The 15,103-nt window shown below is 46.4% G+C and overlaps 1 protein-coding gene across 1 annotated transcript in view; it reads right to left on the bottom strand.

Moving 5' to 3' along the window:
• LOC104867510 (WD repeat-containing protein 87-like) overlaps positions 1–13,744 on the bottom strand; it is a 19,446-nt gene extending 5,702 nt beyond the window's left edge. Inside the window, 9 exon segments of the mRNA XM_019208633.2 lie at positions 89–206; positions 208–612; positions 615–1,411; positions 1,818–2,077; positions 3,042–3,873; positions 3,876–5,907; positions 6,278–6,448; positions 7,391–7,511; positions 13,510–13,744. Coding sequence (XP_019064178.1) covers positions 89–206; positions 208–612; positions 615–1,411; positions 1,818–2,077; positions 3,042–3,873; positions 3,876–5,907; positions 6,278–6,448; positions 7,391–7,465 — 4,690 coding nt within the window. The 5' untranslated portion in view covers positions 7,466–7,511; positions 13,510–13,744.
• Positions 13,745–15,103: the final 1,359 nt, after the last annotated feature.

Below are 15,103 nucleotides of genomic sequence, written 5' to 3'. Positions count from 1 at the left end.
CCTCCTCCTCCTCCCATTTCCTTGGATATTTCCTCCCACTCTTTAAGTAGTTCTTTCTCTAGTTCGAATTCTTTCTTATCCTTGAATCTGGATGACAATATATTTTCCCAGAGCTGTCTCCACTCATCCCATCTAAGCTTCCCTCCCCCACCCTCTGGTATTTCTTCCTCTGGGAATAGCTTCTCTTTAGCCTGGGGTATTTTTTTTTTCTTCTTGAAGATGCTTTCTGTCCCACTCTTGCTTCCATTCTTCCCAGGATATTCTTGTCTTGTCGTGGGCCTGCTTCCACTGATTCCATGAGTTCTTCCACTCCTGCCAAGACAGCATTATTTCAGCAATAATTGGTTTTTCTTTTTGTTCAGTCACTTCCTCCTCTGCTTTTGTCATTTCCTCTACTTTCTTGCTTGAATCCTCTTCTTTGGTCATTTTCCTCTCACTTGACTCCTCTTCTTCTTTGGTCATTTTCCTCTCTTTTATACCTACTTTAGTTTCTTCTTGTATTGTCTTCCTCTCTTCTGTAGATACTTTCTTAGAGCATTTCTTTTCTTCCTTCTTTGACTTTTGTTTTCTCTTACTTAGGTCACCTGGTTCTAAAAAGCTAACTTTCTTTTTCTTGCCTTTTTTGGAATTACTTCCTGCAAGCCCTGCACATCCCTTTCTTCCTTTTGCACTTGCTCTTTTTGCTCCTCTGGTATTTCTGTTTTGTCTCTAATAACCATATCCTTTCTAATTGCTTCTTCATAGATAAAAGTTGGTTTCTCCTCTGGCCACACTGCATCCCAGGCAAGGTCTTCAAGCATATCCTTGCTTTCTTTCTTCAACAAGGGGCAGATCTCCCGAAAGAGCTCCCAGCTGGGTTGCCGATCTGCCAGAATCTCCTGAGCCATAGTCACCAACTCAGTGTTTAGATCTTCTGACATTTTTGTTTGGGATCCGGATAGCCTCAGGGTCGTAAGACTACATAGAGCCTCTCTCCATAAGGCACCATGTCCAGCCCTTTGGCCAGGCATTCCAGCAGCATCCCGCCCCTGAGCTTTAATTACTTTCTTTACTGGTTCTTCTATTATAGTTGGCAAAGCTTCCCCAACTAAAACTTTTTCTTCTTTTCTTTTCTTGTGCTTCTTTATGGGTTTCTGTGCTGCAGCTTTCTTGACTCTTGTGTCATGAATTTTCTTTAGCACCTTGAGAGTCAGAGCAATGTCATCCTTTGAAACATCTGTCTCTGAAAATTCAACATCTTGAAAGCCCTTTAAACTACTGACAGAAGACCTTGTGTGGAAGGTTGTGTCCTCCATCTCAAGTGGTGCAGTTTCACTCTGATCAGTTTCAGCTTCTATGGGGCCTGGCTCTGTGCTCATCTGTTTAGAGTCTCCTTCTTTCATCTTTCTGAGACCTCGCAACAATTTTCGGGCTGCAGAGTAAATCAGGAGATGGAGGTCAGGAAAGTATGGAAGGTTAGCTCTTCTCAAATGTAGTGTGAACTAAGGGAACTGCTGTGAAAGAAGTAGCAACAGAGAGTGCTGTGCCCCTGCCTTTTTAAAGAAAGCATTGATGATGAATCTAATCATTATTACTAATGTGTCCTGATAAAACTTTTAAAAGTAACAAAAAAATCTCCTTTCTGTATTCCCCGTGCTCCTCCCTCAACAACCTTTGGAATCTTCAAAATTTGGGTAGATCCTTCCTTGGACAATTTTCTGCTATGATGAGATCTTCCACTTATCTCTCTTCCCCTCGGTATCTCTTGACCCGCTTTAGTCCTGACTACTCTACTTCTTGGGGACCCTGAGGCATGGATCAGGTCATTCCATACATACTATGTTTTCTGCCCCCTGCTCGACCTCGTCTTTGGCCTTTGCTGTGCTTGACTTCAACTTCTTCAGTGGCAGGTTGTATGGAAGGGGACCTAGATACAGAAGCCCTTGAGACATATAAAGAAAAATGAGGCTTCTTATCTTCTTTTGACAAGGTCAAATTTTCATTCAGTCGCTGCTGCACTTGAGTGAAAAGGATTTGGAGATCTGTGGGCCGCATCCCCAGCAGGCGGTCCAGGGATTCCTCCCCAACCATCTGTTGCCTATGAAGGTGAAAGAAGAAGAAAAACTGTGTTGAATCCGGGACAGGAGAGAGAATGGGAAGAAAAGAACTGCTGTAGAATAGGCAGGAAGTTTGGTAAAGAGGCCAAGAGGAACAGCATAGATTGAGGTAAATGACAACCAAGAAGAAAGAAAAAAAATCTAAGAAGCCAAGATGGCAATTGTTTTCATCTGCAAGCCTTCTCACAGAACAAGGTTCAGGAACTCAGACTGGGAGGGTAAGGTACAGAATCACCAAGCATACTCCAGGGAGGTTTCTGGAATGCTCTCCACTTTAATAAGTTCAGCCAGCAATTATAAAGTTTTGAAAGAGGGAGTGGCAAAGGAGGAGTAATACATTTGGCTTAGCAGGATTGGTTATTGGAGTGTGCTGGGATGGGCTATGGAGGCATCCAACTAGGGGGTATGGGCGAGGCCATAGCTGGACATAGAAAAGGCTCAACACACAAGCTAGGCCTCTACTAGTGTGCTAGGAGACATACGAGCAGTGTACTTGTCCCAGCCAGACTTGTACCTCACAGACAAGCAATGACTGGAGGGATTTGTATGGGAGCTGCAGAGTAGCAGGAAACAATGGAAAGTGGAACTTGAAGAAGACAAGGGATGGATAGGAAATAGCAAAGAAATGGAGAAAAAGGTGATCAGAGAGGGGATCATCAAAGATAGTCTAGGAATTGAAAAAAAAAAAAAAAGCTATGAAGCCAGGTATGCACCTGTAATTCTAGCTGCTTGGGAAGTTGAGGCAGGAGGATCACAAATTTGACCCTAAGCTGGGTAGTATAGCAACATCCCATTGCAAAAAGAAAAAAGAAATGGATTATGGAAGAAGAATGTTTCAGGAAGTCTAATGAACAGAGATGAAAAGATCATGAAGAAAGAGAATGGAAAAAAGGGAGAAGAAAATTAGCAGGTGGAACAGAATTGAGGAAAGCACAGACAACTTACTGGAGTTCCTGGAAAGTCTCTTGTCTCTGGATCAAGTTTAAGAGTGAGGTCCTAGAGTGGATTCCAATCTCAGGCATGATGGTGAGGGCCTTATTCCTCACTCTTTCGTCCTTATCCATTAGCCCTTGGGTCAGAGGCAAGGCGAAGAGATGAGTGACCATTCCTAGACGCTTCAGCCCTTCCCAGGCTAGCTCTCGGATCAGTGGGTTAGCATTGGTTGTATCATCCAGCAGACGATGGGCTGTCTCAGAGCGGAGGGAGGGCAACACCTGGTAAGAGGCAAAGATCTGCCCTAGTGCACCAATACAGCACTGGAACTTCATTGGGGAAGCATGGATCATAATATTGAGGATTGTCTTGATTAGGCTACTAATAGCTATTTCACTCATTTTTCTTCCCAGCCAACTACGGTTAGCTGCATCTATAAGGACATTGTAGGTTCCATCCTTGGACTTTCTCAATGCTAGAAAGCTTTCGTCCTTCTCTTCATATTCTTGTGCTTCACTTAAATTTCTTACCCTACTGTGCCAGAAGAAGAAGGGCTGAGATGTTGCCCAGTTCAGTTCCCGCTGAGGTGAGTGCAGGTTGCACTGTAGGTGTATCGGGCTGCCCTCTGGCCAAAGACGGGCACGAATTACTGAGTTGGGGATGTAGCAATCGGGGGCAAGGGTCCATTCCCGCCCATAGCCAAAGTAGCATCTCAATATCTCATAAGGGTTGAGTCCATCCCAGTAAGTCAGTTGTAACTGAGGAGGAACCACGTAACGGTGATGGGGAGGTTTGTTCATCTGCATCCAGTCCATTGCCACCCTTTCCTCATGTTTGCAGGAGCCAGTAACACAGGGCTCCCATCCTCATCTTCTATGACATGTGGCACAGAATGGTCAAAGGCAATGGCCCGCTTATTGACAAGGCTCTGCAGACCCACAAATTCCTGTTTCCCTTGACCAGCGTAGATATACTTGGGCAAAAACATGGTCTCAAAAGAGAGGAAGAAGCTTGGTATGAAAGGCTTAGGGGCTTCCAGCACTTCGTCTGTTATGCTCCTTAGGGGAAGGAGAGAAAGCAGGGTAGGGGGAAGCAGTTTTAAACAGGATACCAGATAAAGACCCTGGTTGAAAGTCACAAGCAGGTCACCCCGGTCATTTGCAAAGCAGACTGGACCAAAGTGCAGTGATGAGTCCAGCATGGCTATGAGTCTACCATGGAAGTCCCAGATCCGGACGGAGCCATCACTACCAGCTGTGACGAAAAGACTCAAGGACAAGCAGACGTCAAAGGATGTGATGGTGCACTGGTGCAGAGGCAGTGTCTCTATGAATTTTGAGCCTCCCTGTGACTCATAGGACATAACATCATGGAACTTCCAGAGACGCAGGCAGTTAGAGTCTGTGATGGCACCCACAGCGTTGGGCAAGAGTACCAGTTGTTTTAGGTGACAGCTGCTGAGAATGCTCGAGAGAGGCTGCAATTGTACTTTGGTTCCATCAAGCACAGCTTCTGATAAGTGTATATAGTCATCCATTCCATAGGAACACAGTAAAGAGTTTTCTTGGCCACTCAGGAGCCCTGCAGACAGTGTAGAGAGTGCCAGTACAGCCCCAAAGTGTACGAATTTCTCTATTCGGGCACAGCTATGCTGAGAAAGCACTCTTATTATACCACTCTGGTGCCCAGAGAATATCAGCCCTTCTATCCCTCGCCCCAGGTGGAAATGCCCATAAGCCAGGCAGTATACAAAGTCCTGAGAATTTGGTGAGGTGCATAAAAGATACTTGGCCGGGCAAGGACAACGGGTTGTGTCTAACACCAGCACATCTGTGCTGCCTGTTGCCACAAACAGCTCCTCTTTGCCTGGATGATAGGCCCAATCCACAGCCTGGTCCAGGATTGAGAAGGGCCAGGTGAGGAGCAGAAGCGCCCCTGTTATTGGGGACACAAAGCGCAACAGGCCATCTTCTGTGATGCACAGGATTCTGTACCAGTTTTCACCACGGCAGACCCGATGCACGTGCTGGGGAGCAGATCCACAGACATGGAAGAGGTTATAGAAGCAGGGCAGAGAGTGCAAGGAAAACGTATAAGTAGTTTGGCAGAAGAAGATAGTGTCATCGATAAACTGGAGGCGGTACAGCTCCTCACCAAGTTCTAGTCGCCGAAGCAGGTTCCCTGAGGTAAGGTTCCACTCCTTCATTAAGCCTTCCTTGCCAGCTGTTAGCAGGGTGTTGGCCTCTGACCGGCTGCGGATACATACCACTAATGCGGAGTGGGCCTTGAAACTGTGGAGGGCCTTGTTGTGACTGAGGTTCCACACCTGGATCTCCCCGGCCTTGTTTCCAGCATAGAGAAAACCCTGATCCAAACTGGTGAAGCAGCAGGTGATAGAGGAGCCACTGCAGGTGGACGTGAACTTCTTCACCTCTCCCAGCCTGCCCTGGCCCTGACGCTCAAGGGCTCTCACCACAGTCTCACAAAGGGCTAGGAGGGAGCCGTTGGGGCCATTCAGCATGATGTGCTGGACAAGCTCATTTCCAGGCATGGAAAACATGTGAGCTATTTGGAGGCCTTTGCCACTTTGATCAATGACCCAGGTGACCACTGACCCCCTGATGCCAGACAGAAGCATCTTCATTTCTGGGTCATAGCAGAGGCAGGTGACGTTGAAGCGGCAGGGCACTGTGCCCAGGGGTTTGAATGCCCGGAAGTGGTCCCCAAAGAGGCGCAGGAGCATGTCACCACAGTAGACCACGAGGATATGAAACGAACCCGTGTGGACCATTGACTGGATGGGTGGCAGCCGCTCAGTCATGAGGAACGTTCTCTTCTCAACCATGTCCTCAGATCTGCTCTTCATCCACACTATAGCCTGGAAGAGAATAAGGTAGAAACTGCCCAGAAAAGATAGTAGAGGAGGAAAGCTTTGGCCAACTCTTCAGCTATTTTCCCCTGTTCTTTTGTTAAGGGAGAACTGGAGGACTACAGTGATTTTGCCCTCTAGTGATGGAACTTGGAACTGGGGTAGAGGCGGAAAGCGTCGGACCCTTTTTTAAATCTCAGCCTACTTTAATGGGACTCAAGCGTGCTCAATATGGAAACAGTAACCAGGGAAAGTATGGTGGGAGGCTTCCTGGATCCAGGTCACATTCATTCATGGGGTGCGTATTCCTTTGTCAGTTTGGTTTGAGAGCTGTGTGGGTTTGGTCCGTGGAAAGTGGGCTAGGAAGGGAAAGAAAGTCTTGTATTTCTTTTGAGTGGGGCGTCACCCAGGACAGGGAGGCGAAGAAGTAGGCATCACAGAAGTAATGGCAGATGAGTGGCATATTTTGAGGATAGCGAGATTCTTTGAACAGTATCTTGGACCTGTCACTCAGCACAACAGTATCATTCTTTGAGTCATCTGAAGAGTCCTGGAGAGAGGCATAGCATAAACTTAAGAGGCCAGGGCACACGTGCACTAAATATATTCTCTCACAAAATTCATGATTGAAGCAATTCCCAAAATCACACCTCCCACCCCTTCTACCTCCTGTTTATGCCCACACATTGACAGCTTACCACAATGAGATCCCTGCACTTGTAACAAATCTCCCAACACATGAGGGACCAGAACCCTTAGGCCATGTATGGACAGATGGACAGATTTTATTAGTGGGGTTATAGGGGGAAATTATATTCTTTAGTATACTTTTTTTTTTTTTTTTTTTTTTTTTGTACCAGGGATCAAACTCAGGACCTTGCACTTGTAAGGCAGGTGGTGGCACCACTGAGCTAAATCCCTGGCCCTGAGAATGATATTCTTTTCAAAGTGACATTAGCCACACCTCCCCTCTAATAATTCTTCCTTGTGACTAAAAGACAGAGCATTTAACAGATTACCCAAGCAAGTATATCACCTTAACAGGATCTCCCAAAAGTCAGCTGTAAGTTATTAAAGCTTAAAACTTCACAAGTAAAACATTAGGACACCCTGTCTGGCCTTCAAGTTTGAGAGGAACAGTGCATACACAATACGTATTAGCTGTAGTTCTAGAACGTGCGCTGTGCAAGACGCACCACGGATCCATTTGCACAGAGTCATCGTAGCAAAATGGAGGTTGGCTTCTTTCTGCTGCCTTCTCCTTTCTCTGTTAGGAAATCTTTCTTTCCAGAGCATTGGTTCCTCCAACAATGCTTCTGAGTGTTCATCTACTATAAATTGTCTTTGTATAAAGCCTATAGTCTTATTTGGAAATGGGTGGTCCACTTTCTTGCAGAGTGACAACTATCTTGATTGATAGACAATCTATGGCTCTTCCAAAGTGCTCATTACTGTAAGACAGAGGCCAACCAATGGCATATTCATACTTTACCTTGTTTTCATGTATGATGTCATTTATGAGGTATTTAAAATCCTTCCAGGTGGGAACGAGTCTCGTGGAAGACATCACCTTGATTTTCCTCGGGTCCTCCTCAGGACCGTTGCTTAAACACCTGTGGGAATCCAAAAGACGCTTGCTTAACTACTTAACTTTTTGACCTAGGAATCATGAACTCATGTTTACTGAACACCTTGTGCATGCCAGGAATTACAAGATAGACCTTCTCATTTAGTCCTTACTATGGCCCTGTAATGTAGGTATTTCCCTGCTTTACAGATGAGAAAAATGAAGCTTAGGGGAAATAAAGGACTGGGGAGTTGAATCTTAGCATTTTCTACCTAGGATATTATGGTGAGGGAAACAGAAACTTAGAGAGGGATGAGAAAAGAATACCTTGATGGGCAAACAACATTTTGTGAGGAGTAGGAGGCTTTCAGAGTGTGGTCCCTGGACCTCCTACCCCGAGATTATTAGGGAGGGGGTGCATCTTCAAATGCCAAGTCCTGGGCCCTATGCTAGACCTCCATGGAGATGGGATGCAGTAACTTGCAATGAATTCCCTAGGGCATAGGTGATTCTATCGGCATTAAAAGTTACTGAAATGGGAAGCACACAGAGAAAAGGGGAACCTGGGACTACTAGCCCCACCTGGTACACCCGCCACCTGCTGCCAGTGTGTGCCATGCAGCAGCCTGCCTGAAAAAATATGAATTTTTAAAGTTCGTTTATTTTTCCTTCTCAACAACTTTATAATGTATTTTAATATTTATTTCATAATGTCTTGTTTTTAAATATTCCTGCTATCATTATTATTATTATTATTATTATTTACTATTTTTTTTGTACTGGGAATTGAACTCGGGACCTTGCACTTGCGAGGCAGGTGGTGGAACCACTGAGCTAAATCCCCGGCCCAACTGCTATCCTTATTATTCCCATTGTTTTTATTGCTGATTTGTCAAAGTTGTAAACTAATGTTCCATTTTTATGTCAAAATCAAAAGTATTTAAGTGCTAGTTCTATTTAAAGTGGTTATGGAACCAGCTGGACACACAAAACAGATTGTATAGCAGGCTGGACCTGGGAGGTTAGGTTCATTTTGTTACACATCACAACGAGAGAGAGAGAGAGAGAGAGAGAGAGAGAGAGGATCCAGCCTGTGGTATTTTGTTGTTGTTGTTGTTGTTTTGGTTTTGAGACAGTCTCACTATGTAGTTCAGGCTGGCTTTGAACTCACTATGTAGCCCAGGCTGACTTAGAACTCGCAGTGATCCTCCTGCTTCAGCCTTCCCAATGCTGGGATTATAGACATTCACCAGCACACCCAGCCCAGTCTGTGGTCTTGTGGGGTTCCCCAGACTTGTAGGAGCAGATGATTTTCTTAAAGAAGATAATCTGCCGTTCATTGTCTACTTCCTCGTTCTGTTCTCTTTGGTTATCATGAAGACAAACTACTTTTCCTGGTTTGATTACAAGTAAATCTTATAACAGTCTCCTTCTATCAAGTGTGTGCCATTAGTGGTGCCACAATGGGTTTGTTTTTCCTCATTTATGAATTGAAAATGCCAATCATCCCTGCACTACTGAACAATTGCAAAGATCAAATAGGACAATTCATGCGAAAACCCTTTTAAGGATACCCTGAAACAGCAAACAATGATGCTTATTGGTTTTAGGCTACTGGTGACCACTCTATTTCCATTATTTCCCTGCTTTGCTCTTTTTGGTTTCTTTGGAAACATGACAGCTAAATTTATAGTTTGGCCAGCAGAGGGCAACAAAAGCCAACCTTGCTGTCGGATGGGCCCAGGGTGTTGGTTCCCTGGGTTGGCAGCATCAGCATGGCCTGGGAATTTAGAAATGCGGATTATTGTCCAAACCCTACAGCTTTTGAATTGGAAGCTGAGGACAGGACCCATCCATTTTTTTTCTGGTATTGGGCATTGAGCCCAAGGCCTTTGCATTGAGCTACATACCCAGCACTACCACCACCGCCCATTTTTGAGACTGGGTCTCACTAAGTTGCTAATGTTGCCCAGGCTGGGCCTGAACTTGGGATCCTTCTGCCACAGCCTCCCAGAATGCTAGGATTTCAGGTGTGTGCCACCCCACCCAGCTGATAACCCGGGCTTCACCATGCTCTTCAGCTGATCTTATACACCCTGAAGTGTAAGGCTGCAGGCTCAGAGCTGTTGGAGTCCTCAGTCGGTACGGCCTGGGTCTCCTAAAGCAAAGAGAGCAGAAGCCACCCTCTGCTGTCGCTGAGCCTATACTCTATGTTGCCACAGAGACTTGATGGCTAGATGGGGGGAAGCAGCAGGCAAAACTTATCTGGCATGTGTAGAGGGGGTTGGCACCCACAGAAGAGCTTCCACATTAGTTATGTCCCTCGTACTTGAAAGAACCCTGAGAGGGAGATATCGTCTTCCTTGTGCGAGGAACATGAAGTCTGAGAAGAAAAGGAGGCTAAAGAGGGCAGATTCAACCCACAGTTCTGGATTCTGTATCTTTGGAGGAAGACATTCTGCTGGCTGATACTAAGGAAGCCTGTGGTCCCCAAATCCACTTACAGCAAAAAGTGGGGCGGGTGTCTGACATCAGCATTCCCTGTCTCCCTCCATTCCCAGGCCGCACACTATGCTCCTGCATTATCTTTTTCATTTTCTTCCCCTTTCATCCTGCACTTGCTGCTCATTTGGACCCCTCTCAGGGGCCAGTGGGATCTGCTTCGAATCCCGCACATCAGTGGGTGGCCGTGTGGGCCAGTTCCACAGCTCAGCTTTACTCCCCTGGCTCCTCCTGAGGCTCCAGAGCTCTGAGAGTCATCACTGTAGCAAATTTATAGTCAGTGCCAACAATTCCTGTTCTTCTCAGTATCCCCACTGGGTCCCGCTTCTCTTCACCAGCCTACAAAAACAAGAAGCGGAGCTGGGGAATTAGCTCAGTGGCACCGCACCTGCCTTGCAAGTGCAAGCTCCTGAGTTCGATTCCCAGTACCAAAAACAGAAACAGCACATGGTTGGGACCCTTCAGGGAAACATTGCTAGGGGATGAATGAAGAGGGTTTGTTTTGCTACCCTCTCCCCCACCTTGCAGACCAGTTCCCTTGGAGGAAGCCTCTCTCCCAATATCTCCACATTCCACTACCTGATCCTATTACCTGTCTTTAAAAGCAAGTTTGGAGTGAACTCCAGATGCCTTAATCCCAATGGTTTTGGCTGTTTAATATGAGAGTAATCTAACAATAGTCCAAAGGGAGAATTCAAGTGGTCCATTTAGGGGGAAGATAGGTTGTGAAGGAAAGCAGATGTCCCACCCTGCCTTTAGGGTGGAAATAATTCAGTTGGCTTTAGGGGGAACCGCTCCACTACTGATGGGGGGGTGTCCCTCTGGGTCCCTCACTAGGCTCTGTTGTCTAGGCTATGAGAGAATGCATTGCTCCCTATCAGGGAAAGCAGACATCAGAGCAGTCATTACAAATGACAACCATGGAAAGTTCTCAGTGATGGGTTATTATTCTTTGAACTTCTCTGCAACTTTAATTTTGGGTGTTTGTGTTTTCTGATGTTGAGGAGTAAACCCAGAGCCTTCACAATGAACTACAGCCTCAGGTTTTTATTATCTATTTATTTATTTTGGTACTGAGGATCAAACTGAGGACCTTATGCTTGTGAGGCAGGCAGCAGCACCACTGAGCTAAATCCCCCGGCCTACCTTTTATTTTTTGAGACAGGGTCTTGCTAAGTTGCCCAGGCTGGCCTCAAGCTGGGGATCCTCCTGCCTCAGCCTCCCAGAGTGCACCACTATGCTTGGCTTTTAAATTTTTTTAATTTTAATTTTTGGGGGATTATGTTTCACTGAGATTCCTAGACTGGTGTTAAACTTGTGAGGTCAGGTGATCTGCCCACCTTAGCTCCCTGATTAGCTGGGACTATATAGGTATGAACTACTGTGTCTATCTTTAAAGATTAAGCTGTGGGCCAGGGATTTAGCTCAGCGGTTCTGCCACCTGCCTTGCAAGTACAAGGACCCGAGTTCAATCCCCGGTACAAAAGAAACAAAAAGATTAAGTTGTAAGAAGAAAAATACTATGCAAAGTACTATGAGTACATATAATGAGACCTGAGTAGCCCAAAGAGTGAGGTGTGCTCTATACTTTGAGGTGGGGCACTGCATGGATTACACAGCTTTACAAGTAGGTCTCACATTTGGGGACGGGGGTGGGAGGTGGGGGGTGGAGAAAGTCCAGCTGTCATCAGAAGAATCTGATTAATTGACTGAAAAGCCAAGGGCACTGGGTGTGGTGGTGCATGGCTGGGCAATTTAGTGACTTAGAAAGACCCTGTTTCAAAATAAAAATTTTAAAATGGGCTGGACTCCATCTCCAGTAAAAAAAAAAAAGAGAGAGAAATAGAAGAAGAAAAGAAAGAAAAAGTCAGAGAGGCAACCTTGGCTTATTTAGTTTCTTTGACTTTTACTGATTAGGACCCAAAGTTTGGCTCTGGGGCCTGGGAGTGCTACTGTGGTCTTTAGCTACACAGTTAGGGCTGGGACTGGAATTCACTTACCATTCTTTATGGAAAGAAACAGTTTTCTAGCCTGACAAATACATACACATTAACAAAGTAGGCTAGTTTCTGTTGGGGTGAAGAGTTATTCTGGAGCTCTGGGAGAAATGATAGCATCCATAACTGACAAGGCTGTGCAGTGGTTACCAGCCACTCTACACGTACTGTTTTGTTTACTAATTATGGAGATTCTGTGATTTAGCTTACCCACCTCTTAAATAACTTAAAAATGGACATGGTTAAAATATTTAAGAGAAAAGAAAGTCAAATTTTTACACTTTACAACCTGTTGTTTCCCCTTCCAGGTAACACTGGTTGTGTCTTTCCTGCATATTTCTTAAGGTGTTCGGTACATATATGTAAGAGATAGTTCTCCATTCTCTCTCCTTCCCTCTCACCCACCCCCCACACCACTAGAGACTGAATGCAGGGGCACTCTACCACGGAAATACATCCCTGGCTCTTTAAAAAATTTTTGAGACAATGTTTCACTAAGTGGGACTTCAACTTGCAGCCTTCCTGCCTCACTCTCCCAAGGTGCTGAGATTAAGGTGTGAGCCATTATGTCTGGCTACATTTCTTTCTAGAGATTAACTCACTTTAACAATATAGCTCTGCTCTATTTTCCAGCATTTGCCAGCTTCAGCATATTTTGTGTAGCTGAACTGTTATTTGTCCAAATTTTGGGAGATCGGGCAGTTTCCAACCTTTTACTACTATTATGACCCATGATACAAATAAACACCTTTGTTGGAGCCTCATAGAGTTGTAATTTAAATTGTAAAACTAAGCAACAAAAATATATTTCCATTCAGTATAACTTGGAATAGCATTTTGGATATATTTGGGCTAAACAAGTTATTAAAATGAATTTCACCTGTTTTATGTAAATTTAAAATTGCATATGCAGCTTGCATTATATTTCTGTTAGTACTGCTTGAAATTGTCACTGCTCGTGGCCTGATATCCCTATTGGACCAAGAACCTCCTGAGGGTAGCTCTTTGGAGCCTCCATCTGTCTGGGTTTCTCCTGTATCCCCTGTAATCGCCCAACCTGACATGGCGCAGGTGTTTAAGACATCTCTGTTGAATAAGTGGGCAAATGAATGACCCTCTGCCCTCTCCCAGAAGAAATAGATGCTTCCCAGCTTCAGGTTGTACTGAGCATCTTCCTCAAAGTAGGCTGAGGCAGAAAGGTAGCGATAGGGCTTCTTGAAAAGAAGACTGTGCAATTCCAGTCAATTCCCTCAATAACCCTTATAGAGTAAGAGTGGCACTATCATTTAAAAAGGTAAGGTTGTGAGTCCGATTTTGCCAGCAGGTGGGCTAAATTTGGACAAGCACTACTTTCACGATGTGCTACCAGTGAATGAAAGACCAGGCCTTCAGAGCAGTCCCTGGGTCGTGGGCCCGAGGCTGCCGGCGCAGGCAGAGCTCTGGAGCCGCCAAGGCAGGTAAGAGATGACTATATAGACCCAGGTCCCCGCGTGGGCAGAAGGGCAGCGGTGTCCGTCTCTTTAAAGCAGGAACCTCGCCTGTTACCTGCGACGGGGCTCCGGACAAGGGGCGGCACGGCGTGTTTGGTGACACCCAGGAACTCCTAGGTAGGCGAACAGACCTAGAGAGCGCTTGGGAGAGCTATCTCGCCGATGCTGAGCAAGGAGGCGGCAGACAGCGCGGGGAGCTGCGCAACCGAGCGCTCAGCGGACTAACCATAGTGACGGGAGTGGGCGCGCGTACGTACTGGCGCTCCAGCCGCTAGAACCTACCCAAATCAGTGCGCACGTTCGAATGTTTTGTTTTGAAGTCCTGTGGGGGCCGAGACAAATTGGCCTTTATTCAGGGCGACGTGGGCGAGTACGCACCAACGCCCTTCTCCATTGTCCCTTCCGAAGCAGACCTTCCCTTCTCCCGCCAGTCTTGAGGCTCGCGTCCCCAGAGTGAGTGAAGGGAGGAAGCACTTAGGGCTGTGAGAAAGGCGAAACCGCGCCCAGCAGGGTGAGGAGCGCGGTTTCCGTGCTGGAGTGGGCACAAAAAATGCTTCTGTTTCTCACGCCCCTGAGGAGACTGCGATTGTAGTCTGGAGACTGGAGCTGTGAGGAGGAAACTAGAGAACTACTATTCCCAGAGTGCAGTGCGGTGGTGCGCCTACGGCTTCCGGCAGCCCTCGCGCGCCAAGCTCTTTTGAGCTCACAACCTGTTAGGATGAAACTACAGTTCCCATGAGGCCTCGCAAAAAGGGGTTTGGACGGGGTAATCTTGAAGTTACTCGAGCCACTGGAGCTGGCGGTGACCAGCGATGTTGTGGTCCAGGGTCCTGCAGGGCGAGCGGCTAGGACGCCCAGTTACGTGGCTTCAGGTGTGTAAGGAAAGTTAAAACTTTAAGTTGGAAAGGCTTGGGTTAAGGTTTTCGGCTCCCTAAGGCGCCTAACCACTAGTTCACCTCTTCTTTCCCTGGGTACCTGGCCAGTTCCCTGGGAAAAAAGAGGGAGGACTTTGTTATAAAGACCAGATGTTCTTAACATCAAGATAAGGAATGTGATACATTCCATCCCTGCCGGATCTCTGGCCAGGACCCGGTTGGGACGTGACTGCAAGCACATTCACTTTTTTCCACGCCAAAAGTACAGGTAGTTTACTACCTTTGTCTAGAGAGCTATATCAACAGCCTGCCTAGCCCAGGCTGCTGCTGCTGTCTTACGCCCGGGATTGAGACGTGTAGCCGAAGGGACTGCTGAAAAGACCCGTGCTGTGTTGCGAGTGATGGACATAAGTCCTCCAACATTCCGGTGTTGTTGCCAGAGAGCCTAAAGGTAATTTCCCGGATAGAGCCCCTCTTGCTGTTAGAGGACTCCCCTTTTTCTTTGTTCTGCTTCAATAAACTTTCCCTTTTGTACTTATTTAAGGCTGGTGGACGTTCTTTTAGCGGATCGAGCCAAATTAATTAGGAGACCGTGCACGGCAAAGGACAATAAATAAAATTTGTCCTTACAAGGTGTCTGGGAATCGGTGGCTGCTGGGATCTCGAGCGTCCCTGCGGGCGTGTGACCTGGTGTGGGCACGGGCTGTAAGGGGTGGCTACCCCGGGACTTACGCCCTGCAGACCCGGCAGGACTCTTGCCTGCGTGCCTCAATT

The sequence above is a fragment of the Fukomys damarensis genome, unplaced genomic scaffold (assembly GCF_012274545.1).
Source record: "Fukomys damarensis isolate Sample0158 unplaced genomic scaffold, DMR_v1.0_HiC HiC_scaffold_19, whole genome shotgun sequence".
In the NCBI taxonomy this organism is placed as follows: domain Eukaryota; kingdom Metazoa; phylum Chordata; class Mammalia; order Rodentia; family Bathyergidae; genus Fukomys; species Fukomys damarensis.
This window is presented reverse-complemented; position numbering and strand designations above follow the sequence as displayed.